The sequence below is a fragment of the Syngnathoides biaculeatus genome, chromosome 17 (genome assembly GCF_019802595.1).
Source record: "Syngnathoides biaculeatus isolate LvHL_M chromosome 17, ASM1980259v1, whole genome shotgun sequence".
NCBI classification, from domain to species: Eukaryota; Metazoa; Chordata; class Actinopteri; order Syngnathiformes; family Syngnathidae; genus Syngnathoides; species Syngnathoides biaculeatus.
In genome coordinates, this window is record NC_084656.1 from 20,281,643 (window position 1) to 20,305,086 (window position 23,444).

At 44.7% G+C, this 23,444-nt stretch overlaps 1 protein-coding gene across 4 annotated transcripts in view; it reads left to right on the forward strand.

Moving 5' to 3' along the window:
• The window catches only part of LOC133515247 (glutathione hydrolase 1 proenzyme-like), a 61,102-nt gene that overhangs the window by 23,781 nt on the left and 13,877 nt on the right, over positions 1 to 23,444 (forward strand). Inside the window, exons 2-3 of one of the 4 annotated variants that reach the window (XM_061847595.1) lie at positions 13,022 to 13,209; positions 20,088 to 20,235. In XM_061847595.1, coding sequence (XP_061703579.1) covers positions 13,121 to 13,209; positions 20,088 to 20,235 — 237 coding nt within the window. In that variant the 5' untranslated portion in view covers positions 13,022 to 13,120. Of the gene's footprint in view, positions 1 to 13,021; positions 13,210 to 20,087; positions 20,236 to 22,828; positions 22,982 to 23,444 lie in introns of those variants that run through there. The other 3 variants (XM_061847596.1, XM_061847597.1, XM_061847598.1) reach the window with 3 other exon arrangements.

Sequence of the window (23,444 nt, forward strand, 5' to 3'; positions counted from 1 at the left end):
GATATTGAAAGAGAAAGTGCGGCCTAATGAAGCCGGAGCTTTTTAAGGGCTACACGGCCGGAGAATCGCGCTGGCTCGCGTCGTCATTTTCGCAGACAAGCCGGGAGTGCTTTAATTCTGTCTTCCGAGGCTCCGGTTGTTACATAATTCCCAACGTATCATATTTCATACTTGAGGCTTAAGAGTCTTGCGTTAACCCAAGAAGCATGTTCCTGGAGCGGGCGAGGTCAGAATTCAAAATCATCCATGGAAATCGAGTTTTGATTTTTTTTTTTTTTTTTTTTTAATCTTGTATTTTCAGAATAAAAGTTCCCCTTTCATAGAATTGTAATATTCTGTCGAGGTACAACCAAGATTATGATAGATCAGCTTCACCCCCAGCATTGGTCGACCGATAAATCGATTTTATCGATACTTCCAAATTTAGTCAGTGCTGCTAGCGCCGTGGCGGCACAGTGGATCAAGCTTTGGTCTCACAGTTCTGAGGACCCGGGTTCAATTCCGGCCCTGCCTGTGTGGAGTTTGCATGTTCTTCCCGTACCTGCGTGGGTTTCCTCCGGGCAGTTCGGTTTCCTCCCACATCCCAAAAATATGCAACATTAATTGGACCATCTGAATTGCCCATAGGTGTGATTGTGAGTGCGACTGTTTGTCTCCATGTGCCCTGCGCTGGGCTGGCGACCAGGTCAGGGTGTACCCCACCTCCTGCCCGTTGACAGCTGGGATAGGCTTCAGCAATCCCCGCGACCTTTGTGAGGATAAGCGGCTAAGAAAATGGCTAGATGGATTGAAAAAAATTTGCAAAATATTTTTTCAAAAACACCAGTTGAGGGTGTAGTCCGCCTTTTTCCCTGAGTTATCCCCCCCCACCACCCCCCCGGCACATCTGATTTTTGTCATCATAACCTTGGCATTTTTGTCCCCCCCCTCCCTTTTAGGGGTACACCTTAAAGTGAAGCGCCTGAGGAAAAACGTTTCCCTTTATCAAAAGAAAATTAAGTCGACAAGAGACAGGAAAAGCCCTTTGAGAATATCGTGAGATCAACTTTAGCTCAGACTCGCTTGCAAGGACGCACTTGAACCAACCTGAGGGCTCGAAAGAGTTTCTGTTGACTTCACTTTAGGTGAAGTCCTTTAAATACACTTGAAGAGGCCAGCTATCATCTGCCTTATGCGACGGATCAGAGACACCACAACAAAGTGATAATATCAAAGAGCGGCAGGAACAAGGTCGAATTTATTATCCTCACACGAAAAGAGAATATTACATGCGGTCATAGTTAGCTAAAGAATAGATTTTTATCGATACAAAAGCATATATTTGAAAGGGGTTCCTCCACTTCCTCGCCAGGTGCGCCGAATAATTATCGTTCGGGGGCAGTGACTAGTGCGGCTCTGTACGGTTTCGGACTTCAGGCTGCTGTTTTAATTGAAGGACCTTTCTGTTTTGTGGTCCTCGTTCTTTTTAATAAATCTCAGCGCGACGCTACGTTCAGTTCAATTTGCGTCAGCGACGGCGAGTGTTACTCGCCCCAAAGGGCGAGGCGTGACAAAAAAAAAGTAAAATTTTGGGCTGCGCAAATCTCCGCAAAATGTCCCGATCTGCTTGCTGAGTTTGGGAGCTCGAATAGAACTTAAAGCGCGTGTGCGCCTTGACTGATCCGATTCCAAGATAGCAGAACGAGGGGCTGGTGTTGTCGAGGTTCTCGGAGCCGAGGCGCCGCTAACTTATTTTGCACAAGCCCGAGGCGGCTTTAAACGGGCAACACATTTAACCCAGGACCTTCTTTTTGTCTTTTTTAAATAGGGTTGAAACCAGAACACCGGACAAAATTACTCGTATTATGACACCGTAGGGTGCAGCTAGTTTATTTTGGTAACACTGAAATGTAGGTTTGATGGCTTTTAAATTGATTCTTTTTAGGGGACGTTCATAATAAAGTGAACCGCAACTGTTACTTGTTTTTAAGATTTCACGTTACCAACCCCTGTTAATCCCCAAGATATTTGCCGTTCACTATGAATTCACTCACACCAATTCTTTGCCAAAAATGGACCGATTTGCTTTCTTTTTTTGATACACTTTCTGATCTTATCTTACTGCCAAAAGCATTGTCTGAATAAGAATCGGCGTCAAGGAAATAGACCAATGGTGCCTTATGTGCTTTGATATACGAGCCAGAATAAAAATTTAACAGCAATGTTTCCACCAACCAGCGCTGTTCTGGTCAACAAAAAAATAACGCTAACTGACAATATGTACCGTAATTTCCGGGCTACAGAGCGCACCTTATTATAAGCCTCACCCAGTAATATGTAAAGGAAATACCATTACCAAGCCGCACCTGTGTAAAAGCCGCAAGTGCCCACATTGAAACACGAGATATTTACTAAGTATACAGAGTTTTCAAAGTTTTAATACTTTAGCTTAGCTTAATATAGCAATAACACAGTAGCATGAACAAGGCTGGTAAAAAATAAAAAAAACATACCGGTAAAATTTAAAAAAAAAAAAAAAAACAGCCACGCCAGCTACACAGTAGCAACACGCTAGCACAGCACTAATTGGGCCGGTTAAAAAAAAACGCGCGACAGTAACACAGCAGCAACATGCTAGCGCTCTGCTAATGCTGGTGCGGCACTAACTCTAGTGCGGCGCTAACTAGGCCGGTTACAAACCTACCGGTAAAAGTCACTTCCTTGGCACATATATTCCACCGGTCTCACTCTTGCGGGTGTTAAAAAAAAATTAGCTGCATCACCGCATAAGCCGCAGGGCTGAAAGCGTGTGGGAGGAAAAAAGCGCCAGAAATTACGGTATCTCACATTGGTGTGAAGTTTATGAAAATTGCATGCTTCATACAATTTCAACTGTAACAGTGATCAATTGATTAAAATGTGTCGGAAAATATTACCTAGCCAGATATAAATTAAACAAATGTTGAAAGCGTAAATTAAGACAGTGTAGACACTACTGAGTAGGTTTAGTTGTTTTAACGTCGTTACGTTAAAACGTAAAATTGCTTTTTTCTTGACAATCGCACCATGTTGTTTGTAGTTGAAAAAACAAAGTATAGACTTGGTGTAATAAGCGTTGAATATATTAGTCGTCGGCGTGTTGAAGAGAAATGTGTAGGACTCGGTTGGCGTAATGTTGAGTTGAATTTTTATTGTTTTTTTGAGTTGTTTCTATTCGTCGAAAAAGGAGAAACGCTCTGCGAAAAGATCATCGATTGGTCGTCGACTCGACTTTAATCCCAGTACAGTCAACCATCGCTTAAGAATTTACAATTTACATTCAGTTTGACGTGATTCCACTTGTATGGTTTCCTGTCGGCGTTTCCATCTCTGTTATCGTATTGATCGTCTTCCTTCCTTGCATTTACCGGTGCCTTTCCCCGCGGTGACTGTATTAAAAAAAAAAAAAAAATCGGTCGGGTTCGGTCATTGGCACCCCAAAGCAGCACAGCGGTCGGAGCGCAGGCTCCGTGGAAACGCGCTGTCAAACTCGGAGATAGAGGAGGAGGCGGAATAACTGCAAGGTTGCTGATTACGCCGCTTGCATTCACACACCCACACCCCGTTTTATTTTATTATTTTTTTTTTTCTCGACACGCTCAAAATCATTGCAGAATTTTCTGCTTTTTTTTTTGAGAGAGGAAAAACAAGAGGGACCAAAAAATCTTATCGGACAACCAGAAATAATGTCAACTTCTGATAAGTAAGCGGTTAAAAATGTGACCAGAAATGAAGAATTTTACGAATCCAGCTTTTGCTTTCATAACACTAATTGCATAGCAATTGTGACACGCTTAATGTACTATCAAGGTAATTTCATTTTTCTCCATCATTGCTCTATTTGCCATTTGCCGGTTCTGCTGCATCCCCGGCAGTACTTTTAATGTTATTGTAATAGGTGAAGAAGTTCACACCAATCAAGCTCATATTCCCATCATTTTTATTGTTGCTCTTCCAGCACTCTTCGAGATTGGACTTTGATCGCAGACATATTTCGTGCCTTGTGTTTATCGGAGGCGCATAATTGACGCCGCGGCCTCGCAGCAACTTCTACAAACATCCGCGGCGCTCGTAAAGGAATTACGAGTGGCTTCAGAAGACGTTTCACCCTCGTTTGTCTTGAATCCGCATGATAGCGGTGCAATTGCGGGACGCGTGGCAATTACGCTGCTTTTTTTTTGTCTCCGGGCCGAACGCGTCGCTCGGCGGATAAAATATATATAATTTCACGTGGCCCGCCAAAGCGAATCAAAATTGTTAATGCGCACATTTTTCAGACAGTTGAGCTGAAGGTCCTCTATCAGTTGATGAGTTTGGTGGACGAGATGTCAAAAACATAATTAGCGATTAATCAACTTCAAGCTCTAAATCTTGTTGCAGAATACAGGTAGTACAGTCAACTCATCGACTAGTCGATTCATCAGTTCAATCCAACTATAAGGCGCACCTAAAAGCCTTTAATTTTCTCAAAAGCTGACGGTGCGCCTTATAATCCGCTGCGCCTTAAATATGGATCAATATTGAACCTTTAGTACACCTCCATCTAACCCCAGCCTCTATCGTAGGGTGTTATTCTGTACGCCTTATATAAGAAAAAGGTTTTGAAAGAGGCCATTCATTGAAGGTGTGCCTTATAATGCGCTGCGCCTTACAGTCTGGAAAATACGGTATGCCCTAGCGCTTGAAATCCAACATTTCCTGAAAAATACGAGTCTATATAGTCAACATGCCATTAGAATTAGCTATAAAAAAAAAAAAAAAACATCTGAGTCATCTATCAAGTGGTTTTGGGTGTGATTCCAACTTAGATGGGAGAAAAATTGGAGTTAATTCTCCAAATTTTAAGACATGGGACTTGCTTGACTAAAACTTATCAAAGACTCGACTCGACTTGGAATTCATGAGAGTCCACTTGATTTAGACTTGAACATCATGACTTGACTGTTAACATCTGGAAATCTGCGTTTTCAACGTTTTTCTGGGAAGCCATCAACCCACTAGCGTGCAATGATGCAGAGTGGAGAGGCCACTTCATGAAACAAGTATCAGCGAGGGAGCGTCAAGTGGGATTCCATTTGGGTTCACAAATTAGGATTTTGATGAAATGGTGAAAAAGATATCGGCAACATACAAGGTCTGCAACTCGAAGATAAGAAACACAACAGCAATGACCTCTTAACTCCATCCTTCAGCGTAAAACCCAAAAGGCATCTAAGCTACGTTAACTTCACAGTCTAGCTAAACAATAGTTAGTCAAACGTTAACTAAGATGTGTTGTCAGCTGTGTTTAACTGCGAGGACAATAAACTGGATTTGTGAGGTGAGGTTTCATAAACATGTGACTCGCAGTCCCATAACTTCCACATATTACGACTCCCACCTCTGGATTCCCCGGTGATCTTTGCTCAGACCATAAGAGTAGTAGTATAATTCCGTAAAAGTACACACAGCCTTCCAACTAAGTGGCATCCAAGGAACTTTCAGTTGTATTCACAAATCCTGACTCAGATTATTTCTCAGTGATGATTAGCGTTAAAATGTCTGGTTTTAGTTTTGCTTGTAGGCTTAGAAAATCTGAATCATCCCAGAGCAGACAGAGAATGTCACAGCCTCAGAGCTAAGCAGGCGACAGCTCTCCTCTGGAGGGAAGTCCTGGACCAGATTCTCCTTGGCTGTCTCTTCCGGTCTCCTCATCTCCAGGATCTCGTTTTGCTCTGGGCGGGATAATTGACTGAAATCTTAAATGAAATCGTACATCCTTCATCTCGAGATTCAAACCATTCCTGAGCAATATCGTCACGCCACTCCACCCCTCTCCTCCGAGGTCCTTAACGCCGGTGATCCGTGAACCTCCAGTTAAACGTCAGCGGTGGTGTTTATTCTTGGAAATAATGTGTTCTGGCCTCCTGGCAAACTGTATGCATGTGACAAGCGACCATGTGCGTGAACTATTTGTGGAACCAAGTCACAACGCCTCCAAACTGTGTGCTGAGTCAACACGTCGACCTTTGACGAGCCTGTAAGGTCAGGCCCTGAAGCAGGTTCAACTCTTGTCAAAACTGCAAATCAGATATGCTCAAAGTCACATGTTTATCTTTCTCCAGTAGGATTTGAAGTATCGCTCTCGATCAGCATTCCCCAATACCCGGCAGAGAGTAACTGAGGTGTTAGTCTCCAATTACGCCAAGGACTGCCACTATTTAAAACAATTACATTGAGTGTAGTCCCGTACTACCCAGAGAATACCTGATCTCAGAAATTACGCGTGGTTAGTACTTGGATTGGGTCGTGAGGAACCTGGAGGCTATCGAAGCTGAATTTGGGCGAAAGGCAGGCTAGACCGGACTGGTCACCAGTCAGTTCCAGCCACGTTGCCTGCACCCAAGTCACCGTCAGCGACTTAATGTCTACATGCTGTAAATAAACTCGACTTGACTGCAGGTGGACTTGTTCCATACCAGTCTGTCAGAATATTACCTAACGTGAAAACTGGCGCGCAGCTGTCGGGAACCGCCGCCCTCGACCGCACGCTTCGTTTGACCTCATCGTTAATCGTGAAAATGAATAATTGAGGGCTTCCCACGGCAGAGCCAAAGCTGCTGGAAGACGGCGATGAGCAGGGAAGTCCCAGTTGCCACGGCACGGCACCAGAATGACATAATTAATCCCATAAAATGTGAAAAATACACCGCGCTCAAAACAATAATTCAAGACTTTTCATATTTTTCGACATTGTGTCTAAACCGCTCTCAATTTCATATTGATTGATTTTTTTGAAGCGTAACTTAGCCTTGGGAATGTCGTGTGAAACAAAGGTGACCGTGATCTCGTCGAGGTGAACCCCCCCGCGAGCATCATGCAGACGACCGGATCCCGTTCGTACCGCATTTGGAGCTGCGCCTTTCAACGCTGGTTTCATAACTGTTCCTTGACACAGTCAAGCAGACTAGGGCGCTCCCCTCCGCGATATACCGTTACGTAAGGCAAACTGTTTTTTTCTGGGTGTTCTGTCGCAGCGCTCCTTGCTCACGAGCATTAAGTTTGTCACGCGGAATCAAATCATCGGGCGGATTCGCAGCGTCGACCGGCGAGCGCTCCGTACAGTCGCGTAACGGCGCAATTTGTGCATAGAGCTGACTGGAAATCGGCTGTGATGTCACCAGTCTCTGGAATTGAATCAGTTTCACAGGGGCTGTTTGTGAAGTATTCTTTCCTGCCATTTTTTTTTTATTTCTTTTGTGCGCCGCGTGTTATTTGGATGACGACAAATGTCTCCTCGTTGTATTGCTTCGCTGCCCGAGCAGCCCTTGAGAGGCGCGTGATGGAGTAGCTCATCGCTGTCAAATGTTTGCGGCACGCTCCTTAGTCCTCTGTCTCATTACACCTGCACGAAAGTAGTAGGCTTTGTTTATTTTGTCTGTTTTTTTTTTGGGCTGGTTCTTTTCTCCGCTGTGACATTAACGCCGCTAAATTTGACGTATTCAGTTTCTCCGAACCAAGTGACTCATCTGAGATGTCAAACACAACGCAGCCCCGGTGGGCTTCTGCCATTCAACATGTACAATGGCGGAAGCCTTCGTCAAGCCATCTGCTAAGCGCTTTTGTTTTCTCTCCGGGAAGATGCGTCGCTATTCTGGAGGAAGCCGGGAAGAATGCTCAATCGCTGTGTTCGTGAACCCTGCCAACATAACGGTGTCAGTCGAGAACGTGATCCGAAAGCCAGCTCCGCACCGAAATGAGCTCGACTCGCTCGCAGTGATTCTGTACGTTCTTTTGGGGAAACTGTTTTGAAGCAACACCGATATTATTTTACTGAATCTGAACTGTTTATTTCCCGAAAAATATTATAGTAAGGGTGACACTGCGTCAGCTGTAGAGCGTTGGCCTCCCAGTTCTGAGAACCGGGGTTCCCGCTGTTCCTGCGTGGGTTTTCTCCAGGCACTCCAGTTTCCTCCCACATCCCAAAAAATTGCATCTCTAAAGACTCTCAATTGCCCCTCGGTGCGATTGTAAGTGCGACTGTTGTCTGTCTCCATGAGCCCTGCAATCGGCTAGCAACAAGTTCAGGGTGTACCCCACCTCCTGCCCAATGACGACTGGGATAGTCTCCGGCTCTCTCTCTCGCGCCCCTCGTGAGGATAAGTGACTCAGAAAACGGATCGATATTACAATAAGAGATTTTTAAAAAACTACATATTTCTCTGAACTCGTTAAAAAATAAAACCTGTTCTTTTCATTTTTTTATTTTATTTTATTTAGTTTTTTTTTTAAATCAGTATTGTTGCCTGAGTCTGGGTCTGAAATTAATAATGAAATCTGCAAGACTGTTTGGTGCCCTGAAGACGAGCTCGTCACCTGTCAATCAAATAAACATTGACCTTCGCTGCACTCGGCTACAGGCTGGATGGAGTGCGCCACTGTTAACGTTCAATGAACGTTTGACTTTGCCGTGTTTGTGTTGATTGGGGACGAACACATAACTCTGAGAGAGGTTCAGATGTTTTGAAGGACTTGGCTGTGAGCTGTTTGGCTCCTTAGCTTGCTAGCTCATCAGCTCGTAGGCTAGCAAAGATCATAAACGGTTCATTTTCCCGTGTGCGTTCTGCGGACGAAATGCTGACGTTTGCGACGATATCGCTCCTTAACGCGCTAGCTCGTTAGTTTGCAAGCAAGCCCCTTAAAGCCTGGTGCCAGTGACGGTTCCGTGATGATAAAGGAACATTTTTTTTCAACCCAGATTTCAGGTTTCACCGTGGTGACCACTGAGGGTGTCCCTTTTGTGATCGGAAATCGGGTATGACTGTGTAATTTTCAGCTGTTCAATATCGGGTGAAATAGACCTTAGTTATTGTTTTCTGGATTGCTAAAGGTAAGGTCAGTAGTGCAGTCCAATTTTCTTCCATTACGCAATGAATCAACCATCAACTGGACGCTATCAACGAATTTCTTGGCCATCTATGAACTGTTATTCTGTGAGAATTTTAAGCGCACAAGTTGGGTCACATCGCGGAAACAGTTTCCTGTCTGCTTGTTTTAATGAGTCTTCGTGCGCGAACCGCAGTAAGAGGAGCAGAAGTCGCTAATGAGCTCATTGTTGTTTGCCAACGTGGCAAGATGAAGGCTTTGAGAGACGGAACCGTTTCTCAGACCGTCTTCAAACCCCTCGAGGAGCTTTCCACGATCGCTATATCCGTTTTCTTCCGCAAATAATTAGCTAAAAAAGTTCAGTTTGGTGTTCGCAGTGTACGCGTGCGATGTTTGAAGTGAAAGTCTTAAAGCCTGCCGGAGCTTAAGTTTTGTCAGCCAACAGTAGCCATTTGGAATCTTGCGCTTGCGGTATCTTATCTTAAGGTGACTTGAGCTCCTTTTGCAGTACCCGGTTCTTTATCGGAATGCAATTTTGATAGCGTGTCTTCAACCTTTTAATAGCAAATCTATGTTTTCAAAACGCAGTCGAAAAAGGCAGCATTCGCCTGCTCTGTTGTTGTTTGTCCGAGCTATCGTATCTCAAGGTGGCGTTATATATTTCTTGGCTCGAAGACTGCTTGAAAATTGTGTGCTAGAGCCTCTATGTTTCTTTAACGCATATTTGCACTGATCACTTTCTAGTGAGAATAAAATTTGTCTTTTTTAGTGTGAAGTCGAGATTACCGGGTTGAGTACAACTATGGAAAATGCGAGTAGGTACACTGTAGTTGAAAAGGGGCTTTAGTGGTATAGAAGCAGGTATTCATTTCCATCCCTTTTACTTTGGCGGATGAATTTTGTACTTGCTAAGCCAAGCAATCACAGGCTTGAACTTCTGCACTTTGCATTTCTCTTGGATCATATCTGAACTTTCACTCACGTGACTACAGATGGTGCCTGCAGCTCCAAAAATCTAATACTCCATACGGTTGAGGCGCCAATGCTAATATTGACCCCGATTGGCTTGCCTCAGCTTTTTAAAAAATGTGCCACCGCTTTAATGTAAAAAGTGCTGCGGGTTACGAAACGGAAGGATGTGAGGAGCACGTCTTCAAACTCCCATACACTAAGTCAGATTTCAGAGAGGCTTTGAGGAGGATTTATGGAGTACGAGTCGCGCTGTTGTTTATGACGAGGATGCGGCCCAGCATGGCAAGAGTGACGACACGGCGGCGGCGACGGCCCACTCACCAGGCCTGAGACTTCCTCCTGGGAACGCTTTGTCTGGTCCACTTGGAGTGAGGCGTCAGGTGGTAAATTAGCTGGCGGCAGATCTTGTTGGTCGACTTGAGGGTGTCGGTCTCCTGCAGCGATACGACGGACAGCAAGTAGAGAAAGGACAAATTTGAGAATTTTTACTTCCCATCAAAATCAACAAAGGCCCGAAAATCGAATGTCTGAATTCTGTGTTGCGGGGGAATCTACTTGGAAACCGGGCCAGGGTTGTTTCCCCGGACCGCAAGCAGCGGCATCACTCGCCAAACTCTTGACAAACGTTCACAGATCAAATTGGCAGACAGGCGAAACGTAACATTGGTGCGGTCAGACAAGCAGTTGGCGCATGTACGCGTTCCTTCACGAAGTCTTGTCGCCAACAACTGGTGCGGCATGACATGGGACCCACAGTCGCTTTTGCAGGAGGGGATCGTTTTGACAAGCATTTTATTTTACAACGTTTCTATGGTAATGTGCACTGGCGTATCACATCTCTCCGATCCTGTAAAAGAAAAATTTTGCTCCCGGCAAGATGAACATAGAGGTCCTGCCGCCACCTCCTCCTCCATGTCCCTCTCCTCCTTTTTTCCCCCCCTCTCTCTTCCTCTGTCACTATAAATGGAATGGGTTGCGCTGAGCTGGGCAAATCTAATTAATGGTACAACACGACAACAAAGAGAGGCAGTGTGGCAGAGAGAGAGAAAGATGGAGGGATGGAGGGTAAGAGAAGACATGGCAATTTACGTTAAGGCGATTAACCATTCCAGCTGCCGCTTTTGTTTCTTAGGTGACAAACAAAAGGTGGCTTTTCGCTTCAAAACCATCATTTTCAGGCGCTTGGGGTGACTGAACGTCGCCTCGCTTACTGATGAACAATGCATCCTCGGACGGAATAAATATCCTATTTCGAAAACGGTATCGAAACACGACGCAATTAATAATCCCGTAGGGCCTTGATACGCATGCACCAATCATCGGGTCATGTTTTAAGATCCCTTTGAACAAGCATGGCGGAGCAACACATGTAGACCGATAGTTTAACACTACTAACAGCTCATAACATCTTTATCATCTGTAAGAAGGAGTCATTTTCGCAAGTGGGCATCCTTTTAAAAATGTATGCATCGTATTTTCGGGCTCAGCTGGTCCTTACCACAAACATCTCCAGCTGGACTACACCTGCGGTATAGCAGCAACTAAAACGAGCACGCAGCCCGTCTTGATGCCAGTCACGTCAGCGACGGTGCCCCGTCACAGGTCGCCAGCCAGTCAATAGACCGCCTCTGCCGACCCTTAACTTTCCCTACTCCCACCCCCCGTGGGCTTCCTTTTGCCACCGTAAACAGTGATAAGATTAGAAATAGCTCACGGGTCATTATCCTCTTGAACCCGCCGAGTAAAAATGAGCTCACGGCGACTTAATCTTTAGGCAACCCGTCTTTTCCGGACCTGCTGATGCCAGATAACTGTAATGGCTGCCAGGTCGCTTCTGTGATTTACCGCCACTTGGCTAATTTTGCGTCTTCCCCTTTGTTCCTCCTAGACTGCGGGGAGTTCCTCTTTTGCATCCCACTTAGATTCATATTGCATCAACAGAGACCATAAATTAGAAATATTTTTTTAAAAACAGACTTTGAGGAAAAACTCCTGCCACGATTCAAGATTTTCTAAAAGTCACTTCTTGGTTTTTGTGTGAATGTGGGAAATTATGGATTTTTGGGGGGTTGAGGCTTGTCCGTAATTCTCAGACTCAGAAACTAATAGTTCTGGTCAGAAATTTCCAACCTGGATGAATCACTGTCTTCTCCAATTTATGACACCAGGACCACGTCTTTGGAAATGTTCAGCTCGACTGAGCCACGCGAGTGACTTCCTCCGTGCTCTTTCGGGTCGAAGTGCTTTGCTTTAATGAAACTCACTAGTTGCGTTTTTTTCCATAGGATCGCTAGAGCGGTCCGAGAAGTCGTCGAATACTAGTGGTGCGGTGACACACGTAGCCAACAATACGAGAAGTAGCTCGGTTTTGGGAACACAGTTCAGTACAATTTTGGTTACATACTGTGTCTCAAAGTTTCTCTCTTAAAATAACTTCTTTAGTTTGATTGTCGGTAAGAACTGTTATTTTTGTAGTGTATGGAATAATATAACTAAACATATTGAATGGTAATCTTCCTTGACTAAATGTATTCATGTGACAATACAATAACATAAAATACAAAACTTACAAGCACATTACTTGTGTAACAGTTGCATTAATCGTGGGTCGATTGGTCATGTCTTCACCCCACTCGGCAGGGTTAGGATTAGTGTTCAAGATGATAGTAGTTGTGTTTATTTAGTGTTTTGTTGTTGATTTTATGAGGGGATCCTTGATAAAAACGTTTGAGAACTCTTGCGTCATAAGAAATCATTGGACGTTATCATTTCAAAAATTGTGTGGTCGGCGTCAGAAGGGATTTACACATTCCAGCCACTTTCAGATATCGACGTCCGATGTGTAAACCGTAAAACTGGAGGAATCTGGACCAACTAGTCCGGCTAGTCTTTGGGTGGCCATGAGAATTTTCACCTTGCCTTTCAGCAAACAGTCGCAAGTTTGGAGCTCCAGAAGTTTTGCTTTAAAAATGAACTTTTGCACTTAAACGTTACAAATAAATGGTGACGGATCGCAACCTTGTTTTTCGTGAAAATGACCAAATTTTTTTGACACTGATATTCATGGATTTTATTTATTTGTTTTAAAAAGTTCTTCTCCATGTGAAGAAAGGGCCTCAAACATGGCCGATCTGTATTGATCTTGTTTGGTTTTTTTTTCTCCTAGTTTTCAGACTGTCTCCTCGCAATCAGCAAGACGGAATAGATCAGGACGGCAGCGGCAGGTTCTCGAGTGTGGTCCCCTCGGTCCGCCTACGCCGGCCAAATGGAAAACAATCTCTTGCTCCCGAGGGCGGGCAAACCCCCGCGTTTGACCTTTTTCACCATTGAACGGAAAGAGCACACGAGCAGCAGGTGAGCTCGTCCGGCGCTTCTCTTTGAGCGCAAGATTGACGTTTTTGTCCCAAAATTGAGGAACGATAAACAACGTATCGGTGAACGCGACCAAGGTAAACCAAATTGAAAAGCTGAGATTTGAATGCTTTCGTGTATCGATGAAGGCGCCAACAAAAGGACGCCGGTTCCGAAAACACCGCAGTCTTCATTTGGACCGGAAAAGTAACACGATATGATAAACTTCTGCTGTTTTGGCAAATTGATGAATGTGGAAATAGAATCAAAAATGCGAATCAGGCTAACTCTTCTTCCAACTAGTGAACAGTCGCAGGCTTGTCAGGCTCGTACTCAACGTGTACACATTTGTGTACTCTTTAGCTTCTGACTGTCCCCAAATTACCGTGAGCCTCAGAATTCACACTTTTCTAAACCGTTTTCATCAACAATTCATTTAACGCGTTATCTGAATGATTGTCAGATTTGGATTCGGGACAATCGTGGCAAAGCGTGTTCCGCACGCATTCTTTTGTCTGCAAATGGAACACAGACGGTTGAAGTTCAGTAAGCAAGTCGAAATCGGTGCCGTCACGGATTCTCACCCTCTTAGGGCACTGCAGGTCTCGGGCCAGACTCAGCAGCAGCTCATGTGAGATGGGGTCCACCAGGTTGAGAAAAGCCGCGTTCTTGTACAAAATGTCATTGAGCGACGTTCCCTGGAGTCCCAAATCCTGGGAAGAGAGGAGTGTTAAAAAAAAAAGGAAAATATTCACTCTTGGCATTACAGCCATGGAGATCTGCGTGATCTTTAGGAATCTGAGCTCTTTTTAAAATTTCTTATCCTCTTTCTTTAGCGGACGTGTGAGCACTTGAACTAGTTCTCCATTCCTCGGATGTTCAAGAGTTTTTAGGCTTTAACGATAGAAAAAAAGATAATAGCCCAATATCCAGAGATGCCAAAAGTACTCAAACTCTGCACACAAGATGAAGTACAGATAAATATGTAAAATAGACTCTGCTAAATGTAGTAGTACTGATAATGATGACGGTATTAAGTATATCCCGATCGTGATTTTCAGATGAGCAGGGTTGACTGACACAGATTTTTTTTTTTTTTTACATTTCTTAGGTCAAGAATAAAGTATTTGTGTACTTTGAATTTAAAAGAAAAAAAAGGGTATCATCTTGGGATACTTTTATTAAAATTGAAAAAGAAAACTGAAACAATTTGGATCCGATCTTCTTAAGGCAAAACTGAAGCATCCGATCACGTTTCAGTATCGGCAGATACTCGAAATGAAGTAACTCTGACTTGGGTACTAAACCGCCCGACCGGGACAGCCCTAGCAAGTATTTGTACTTCATTTGCTTCCCACCCCCGCTGATATCGCCCAAAGCAAAGCCAGGTGGGAAGCGAGACGCATCTCGAGAGACCGGAGGTATTTGCGTCAGATCTTTATTTTGAAATTACGGCTCAAACGTGCTAAATACAACCTTGGGAGATTAAACACCGTCTGCGGCAAGTCGGAAAAACCCTTTGAGGGGCACCAGGAGGCGGGGAAAACTCCCATCAGGATTTTCTCCTCCTCTGGATTCTGACTTGATTTATTACGCCGGACCTTGGTGGGAGTCCCCGCGAGCTGGGTCAGCTCGCCCCCAAATTTGCATTCTTCGAGCTCGTATCAGGAAGAAGATTGTCCAGCATTTGATGCGCTTGGTCAGGAAAGAGCAAAAAAAAAAAAAAATAGGCACAAAAATACCCCGATTGTTTTTATGTTTTATACCGGCTCAAAATTATGAAAGGGAATCTTAAATCATAATAAAAGCACACCGTGCGTTATTGGAGCCGTCCTCTCACAGGCTCCTCGTACACAACAAAGAATAACTTCCTCCATCGCTGGCTCCGGCGACATTGATACCTAGCGATTCGGCAATATCTCAAAAAGCCCAAAGTAATTATGGTAATAACCCCGAGGGCCCACGCTGCAACCGAGACGTTATTGGTTCTTCCCTGTAATGACTTCCACCCTGTGAAAAGAGACACGTTCCATCATCTCAAGGTGATTATCTGCACGTCCTTCCGGCCCTCGAGAAGAAAAAGCCGCATCGCCGCGGCGCAACAACAACAACAGCGACACGAGACCTTTGCCAGTTCATTTCTTTTCTGGATCGTCGAGTATTATTGAACACGGAACTTCCCCTTTCGTCACACAAGTGTGCTTTGGCTCAGTGAGACAGGAAATGAGAAGACGGCAAAGCACAAGAGCCTCGCAGGCAAGGGCGTCAAACTCATTTTTGTCGAGGGCCTCATTGTAGTTGCGGTTTCCCCCGGTATGACTACCAAACCACGAAAATATTTCATCCCCTCATCATATTTATATCAATTTATGAACTAGTTTTGGAATCAGAAATCAATTGTCATGTTTGTTTTCAACTGTTGTTCATGTTTGGTAACAGTTTAATGTTATAATTTATGGTACATTATATGACGATTTGAGATGTTGGTACAGATGCTCGTGGAAAAGTACAGAGGTCAGAAGGAGCTACTTTGTGTCTTTGTAGACCTAGAGAATGTCTACGACAGAGTACCGAGAGAGGAACTGTAGTACTGCATGCGCAAGGCCGGTGTGGCGGAGAAATATGTTAGAATAGTACAGGACATGTACGAGGGCAGCAGAACAGCGGTGTGTTCAGAAGAATTTGGGACTGCATCAGGGATCCGACCTGCGCCCCTTCCTGTTTGCGGTAGTAAGAGAGAGGCTGACAGATGAGGTTAGACTGGATTCCCCTTTGGAGTATGATGTTCGCAGATGATATTGTGATCTGCAGTGAAATCAGGGAGCAGGTGGAGGAACAATTAGAAAGATGGAGGCACGCACTGGAATGGAGTGGAATAAAGATTAGTCGAACTAAAACTGAATATATGTGCATGGATGAGAGGGACGGTGGGGGAAGAGTGAAGCTCCAGGGCGAAGAGATGACTTCAAATACTTGGGGTCAACAATACAGACCAATGGAGAGTGTGGTATGGAAGTGAAGAAACGGCTCCAAGCGGGGTGGAACAGTTGACGGAAGGTGTCTGGTGTTCTATGTGACGGAAGAGTCTCCGCTAGGATGAAGGGCAAAGTCTATAAAACAGTGATGAGGCCGGTCATGATGTACCGATGAGAGACGGTGGCACTGAAGAAACAACAGGAAGCAGGACTGGAGGGAGCAGAAACTGAAGATGCTCAGGTTCCCGCTTGGAGTGAGCAGGTTGGATAGGATTAGAAATGAGCTCATTAGAGGGTCAGGCAAAGTTGGAAGTTTTGGAGACAAGGTTCGAGGGAGCAGACTTCGATGGCTTGGACATGAGAGTGAGAATATTGGTAGAAGGGTGCTGAGGACGGAGCTGCCAGGCAAAAGAGCGAGAGGAAGACCAAAGAAAAGGTTGATGGATGTGGTGAGGGAGGACATGAAGACTCTGGATGTTAGACAGGAGGATGCACGAGATAGGCTTAGATGGAAAAAGATGACACGCTGTGGCGACCCCTAATCGGGACAAGCCGAAAGGAAAAGAAAGAAATGCAGATTTTCACAAGAATCATGGAAGGTGACACACTCGATTTGCCTTTGCGGGCCACGTAAAATCATGTGGCGGGGCCGTATCTGGCCCCCGGGCCTCAGGTTCGACACCGGCGCTCTAAGGTTTTTGAAAGGAACGAATAATAAAAGTTAATATACAACTAAGGCGAGGAAAGCCCAGCATTAAAGTGTCCTTCTCATCTCGTGTGACTCGGCACAAATCCCGCTAATGTGCACGAGCAGTCGCATTGCTCAGAAAGACTTAAAGGAAGTTTAGCGCGAGTCCCATCCTTTTAAGCTTCATGCGAAAATCTACTTTGAGACGCGGGCTCATATAGTCGACATTCCGCTTCAAAACTTCACGGCAACGCAGATGCCTTGTCGCTTGCGTTCACTCGCACTGTACTGCGGATGGGCCGGAAGTTACTTTTCAGGTTGTTGTTTTTTGTGTATGTATTTTTTTTTTACACCACCTCCCCGCCCGCCCAACACCGGGGGAAGTTCTCTTGATCACAAGCGCTCCCGTCAGAGCATCCCGACTGTCTGACTGTTCCCCGCCTTTGAACAGCGCAGCGCTACCGAGAGGAAGTGGAAAGATCAAGCTGAGCTCGAAAAACGCCGCTCACTCACCCTTTTTTTCCAGACGGGGTAAATGCCCCCCACCCCCGCCCCCCACACTGTGGAAAGTGCAGATTAAAAATGTGGAGTTACAGAATCATTCATATGGATATCTGATAAGAGTACGTGAAGCTATAGGCGGCCACAAAGATAGGAGCTGCGTCGTAGCTAAGCAGTTCAGTTATCTATTTAGAAATTAACAGTGGTTTGATGTCAAATTTCAGTTTATTTTGGTATTATTCATAAATTTTTGGTCACATGTAGGAAGCCAGAGTACCCGTTGTTGTGAGGGTTGAGGGTAAAAAAAAAAAAATCATGCAAGTATGAGGAGAAAAAACAGACTGTGCTTGATTAGCCCAGCGCTGAGCCAGATTCGAAACTTGTCACACCACAAGTAAAAGTGTTTTTAACAAATCTCTCAAATTTGAATGAGATTTAAAAAAAACATGATTGTTCTAAAATTTCCTTTGCTTTATTCTAAAACAGGACATGATTTCAGATTGGCAGTGCAAAAAATGCACAAACAGATAATTATGATTTAGTGGTCTGTAACAAATACAAAAAATGAGGCAAAATGTTGCTTATTGATTGAAGACGTTTGCTCGTGTGATTTTGATAAAAGAAAATCTGTCTGATTTTCTGCAGGACTGCAGAAGTCTAAATGATTAATACATTTCAGTCTGTTAGTTGTTAATGAATCGATTATAGTTGCACCTCTAATATCATAAATAATCATTGCTTTATATTTACAGCCCTTAGAAGGAACAGCCCAAATTTGAAAGGGCATCCCTATTCAAATTAAAGGTCAGTTATGAATTCAGCGTTAACTCACTGTATCTCATTTACGTTTGTTTTGCATTTCTTGAAATATACGCCAAACCTCGTCGCGATGACATGTTAAGTCATGCAAAAACTGCATTTCACGTTTCATCTTTTCAATCTGTTGTATTTTTAAAGGCTCATTGTACCCGGTGTTCTTTCTGCTTTTTTGGATATGAATAAACATGATGTCCTGCAGACAAAACAGATGCTTCACCAAAGCCTCATAAAACTAATACGAGTATGCTGAGTCCTACGGAGTAAAGGTACACACTCATTTTCCGCAACATTGAGCATAGGTAAATATCCACATTTACCTTGTTGAGGTTGTCAGAAACGTACTCGTTTGACAGTATGTCTTAATTATGGTGGCGGTTTTTATCCGTTGCGGCGCTTGCAGTGCGTCACGTTGGGGAATTTCCAATACCGTAATTTCCGGCCGATAAACCACGACTTTTTTTTCCACACGCTTTCAACCCTGCGGCGATTCGGCCAATTTGTGCATTTTTCTAACGGGCGCAAGGGGGCACTCGAGCGGAAAAGGTGAGGGACGCTGGAGGAATATATGTGCCGAGGAAGTGACTTTTACCGGTATGTTTTTATTTAACCAGCCCTGTTAGCGCCGCATAAGCGTTAGCATGATTTAGGCATGGTTTTTGTTTTAGCCGTCCCTGTAAGTGCTGTCCCGCCGTGTTGCTACTGTGAAGGTGTTTTGTTTTGTTTATTTTTTTTACAGGTATTTTTTTTTTTTATTTATTTTTTTTTTTTACCAGCCCTCTTTGTGGTACCGAGTTGTTGCTACATTCAGCTAAGCTCAGGCATTGAAACGATAAACTCTTTCAGTGTGCCGTCTTTCTTTGTAAATATCTGGGTTTCAATGTGGGCCGCGGCGTATGTATGTACCAAATGGTATTTCCTTTCCAAATGTACTGGGCGAGGCTTATAATCAGGTGCGCTCTGTAGGCCGGAAATTGCGGTAGTTTCAATAAGGCCAAATGTGACGCCTGAAGGAGATATAACCAAAACCTGTCTGCATTAATATATTTATACTACTATCAATTTGGTATTAGGGCACCAACTGTCATATATTCTTTATCCTCAAGAAAGAACGACTAATATTAGTGTTGCACTTGTGACCTAAGATGAGTTGAGGTGTATCTATCTGTCCGTCTGTCCTATACTGCCCCCAGGGATCAGAGGCTGACACAACAGGAGGAGCAGCACAATGACCATTTTATTAACTTTTTTTTTTTGAGAAGGGGGGGGGGTTCTATTTCATTCTGTCATGGCTGTATGTTTTATAATGTATTGATTATATATTTAATCAAATAGTTATGGAGTGCTTTTGTCTTTAAAAAATGTGATAATGTTTGGGGGGGTTTTGGGTGGGGGGGCCGCATCAATGGGGTGAATTATTCGAGATACGACTACAGTTAAATATGTCATGCTTTCCACGTAGGCGACTGACTACATGCTTGTTAATTCACGCAAACCGTATAATTTTATATACACATCAACGGATGGATAAGTAGTGATTTTGTTTTAATAGGGGGAATAAAAAAAATGGTGATATCTCTCCATTCTTAAAAGTGAAGACAATCTGCAGTTGCGGTACGCTACTTTCAACACGAAACGTGAAATCGACCCACACGCCACATCAATTAATATAGCCGGCCGGATCTGGCCCCGGGACCTCAAGTTGGACTCCTAAATCAATATTACGAGTCTATCCCCCCCCCCCCCACAAGCTCTTTTGTTTCCTGAGCGCTGAGCGTGCAGATCTCTCATCCACAATAAACTTATCGTTCAATTCCCGTTTAGCGCGCAGTTAAACTTTGCGGCGACAACCAAAAGTTAAGGAAAACTAACCCGAAAACCCCCAAACTTGCCTTCCTCAGCAGTTTGAGCACTTCGGCCGCCTGCTCGGACCTGCGCTCGCGGAGATGTCGCTGGATGTCGCGGATCCAAGCCACCCGCTTGACGTACGGGCTGCGCTCGCTTTTGCGCAGCATCGCCGGCAGCTTGTCGGACTTGAGCATCAAGGAGGTAAACAGCAGATCCCCCCCCCCGCCGCCGCCACCCCCGCCTCTGTCGCTTTGCGCCGACGTGTCATTCCTCTGCCGCCGTCTCTTGCTCCATTTACTTTCCAAATGCAGACTTCTCTGCCTCGTCAACTTGGAGCCCATCACTCGCGCGAGCGCCCGTTCCCGCCGCCGTTGTCGTCGTTGCGCGTAAATGACGGGAAGGCGTCCGAAACGTGACACTTTTGCGGCCGACCGCGCGCAACTGCTTCCATGCTGAGGAAAGTTTGAACGCCGCACAAGGTGAAAAAGATGTGAGAGCTGTCTGCGCGTAGACGACGACACCCCCCCCCTCCCGCCCGCCTCCCTCTTTTCTTTCCCTTGCATCCCCGTGCACGCGCTTTTCGCTCTCAGCCAATCAGAAGCGCGCTCTGCGGACAGCTTATGGTCTGAACTCTCGCAACACAACGATCTCCGCAATCAATAAACGCTATTAAAAAGTGCATGGTACACACAGAAATTGTTGTTTGGATCTTGAAATTGCTAAATACATTTTAAAAAAGTAAATTTAAAAAAAAAAAAAATTGACTTGGTAATGTGTGTAAAATGTTGAGGGACAATATAGTTGTAGCTTTAATATATATATATATATATATATATATATATATATATGTGTGTGTGTGTGTACAAAAAGAGAAGCTATATAAGCGACATGAAAAGTTACTTATTTTCTTCAAATACATCCATCCATTTTCTTTGCCGCTTATCCTCACGAGGGTCGCGGGGAGTGCTGGAGCCTATCCCAGCTGTCAACAGGCAAGAGGCGTGGGACACCCTGAAATGGTCGCCGGCCAATCGCAGGGCACATAAAGACAAACAGCCGCACTCACAATCACACCTATGGGCAATTTAGAGTGTCCGATTATTGCATGATTTTGGGATGTGGGAGGAAACCAGAGTGCTCACCCGGAGAAAAACCCACGCAGGCACGGGGAGAATATGAAAACTCCACACAGGCGGGTCCGGGATTGAACCCGGGACCTCAGATCTGTGAGTCGGCAGAGGTGGAGTTTGCATGTTCTCTCCGTGCCTGCGTGGGTTTTCTCCGGGCACTCCGGTTTCCTCCCATGTCCCAAAAACATGCAACATGAATTGGACACTCTAAATTGCCCATTGGTGTGATTGTGAGTTTGACAATTTGTCTCTATGTACCCTGCGATTGGCTGGCGACCAGTTCAGGGTGTACCCCCGCCTCCTGCCCGGTGACAGCCGGGATAGGCTCCAGCACTCCCCGCGACCCTTGTGAGGATAAGCGACTAAGAAGATGGATGGATGGATATAATTCACCAATGATTAGCACGGTCAACAGTATACTTGCCACTTTTCACTCATACATATATTTCAGTAGCGTAATTAGACTGCACGTATTAATTACTACATACTTAACTTGTCTATATACCATGCGGCCGTTGGCATTGGGGCTCGAGTCGATGAAACATAAATGCGAATATTTATTACAGCTAGCAGGCTGCAGCTGGGAAAACACAAAAAAAAGGAGGCAATGTTACCACAGCTGGAACCAAGCGGGGAGCAAATAACCATAAAATCCACGACAGAGCAAATACTCATAAAACTACTTAACGCTGTCTTGAAATAAAAAAAATTTATCCGTACGGGCGTTCGACAGAAAATAAAAGACATTAAGAAACACGGACTGTCAGCACTGATTTCTTTGCGCTATGAAGTTTTTAATGTAGTAGTTGTGAGTGAGTAGTAATGCGAGTACATTTGTTTGTACAAATGCGTCTTAAATCGAGTACAGAGCGCCTCTACTTTTGATGCTTTGTGTACACGTTCCCGGGCAAATAAACGCAAATTAAACAGAAAGGGCTCGCAAGTGCTTGACACGGTTCAAATACGTATGATTACACAATTAATATAGCGGTGCCTTCATGTACTGTACGAGAGTCCTGACTTCTGGGTTTTTCAACCTACGAGCCGTCGCCCGGACAATTTGCTTTGACTTGCGAGCGAAAATTGTTTTTTTTTTTTTTTTTTTTAAGAGCTGAAACTGTTTATTGCCCCTCCCAGTTGAAATATACAAACATACACAACATTTATGGTGCTTTTTTATATGTAAAAATAAAAACAAAAAGCTGGTAGGTTGAGCTCAGTGCTTATAAACTGTGCAAAATGCCATAGACGGGCTAGTGAAAAGCAACTGTGTCATAGTGTTTAAATGGTTGTAGGCGATGGATATTTCTACATATAGAGTCACATATAATATTTATCCTGTGCAAAAAAATGACTTTTGACTTTGTAGACCAGAAGGAGCAGCACAATGTCAATAGAAGCAAAAACTGTTATTTAATCATGTCAGTACTGTACGTTTTTGTTTTGTTTTTTTAACCGTATAGAGTTTAGTTTTCTTTAAAGTATCCATGGCTCGACCAATTTTAAGCCTGTGATAAATCGCGTGGAATGAAGTTCAGGGCCGGTCCGCAGGCGTCCGCCCCTCCTCCGTCTCGCGCCGGCCGCGCTTTTCCCCCGATTGGCCGAGCTGAAGCGAGCGGGCGGGGCGTCGCGTCCCGGGCCTTTCAACACCTGGCCGGTGCGTCACCCTCGCGTTCCCACTCGCCGGAAACCCGACGTGCCGTCCCCAGTTGACCTCGACCTCTTGGCCCACCCCCACACCCCCTCCCTTGCTCAGTTCTTTGACCCGCTTCGCCTCTGTCCTCCCCCTCGCAGCGGTCGGTGGATCTTCGTTCCCGGTGAGAGGCGCTTCATTTAACGCTTTGTGCCGCGCGACCCCCACAAAAAAAAAAAAAAAAAAAAAAGAGGAAGGGAGATACCAAAGGTCGTGGGGGGGTTGGGGGGGGTTAATCTTTGTCGCGGAGAAGTTGGACCGCGTGTGCAGATCAAGCACAAGTCACACAGTTTGGGCCCGGACGGGATTCTGTCCGCTCCGTAATGATTAATTCCCGCTCGGCGTGTTCTCCTGCCGGTCTGCGTTTCGCCACACTTGAACACTTTGTGGAGGGCACGCTTAAAACTTCCATATCAAATGCTGTACTGCTAATCATACTGCTAGTACTACAAAATGCTAACACCACAATATACTGCTACTACTCTTAAATACTACTACCATGAGAAAATACAAATGCTACAACTGGTAAATACTGCTATTATACTCGTTTAGTACTAATAAGACCGATATTATGAATACTACTAATA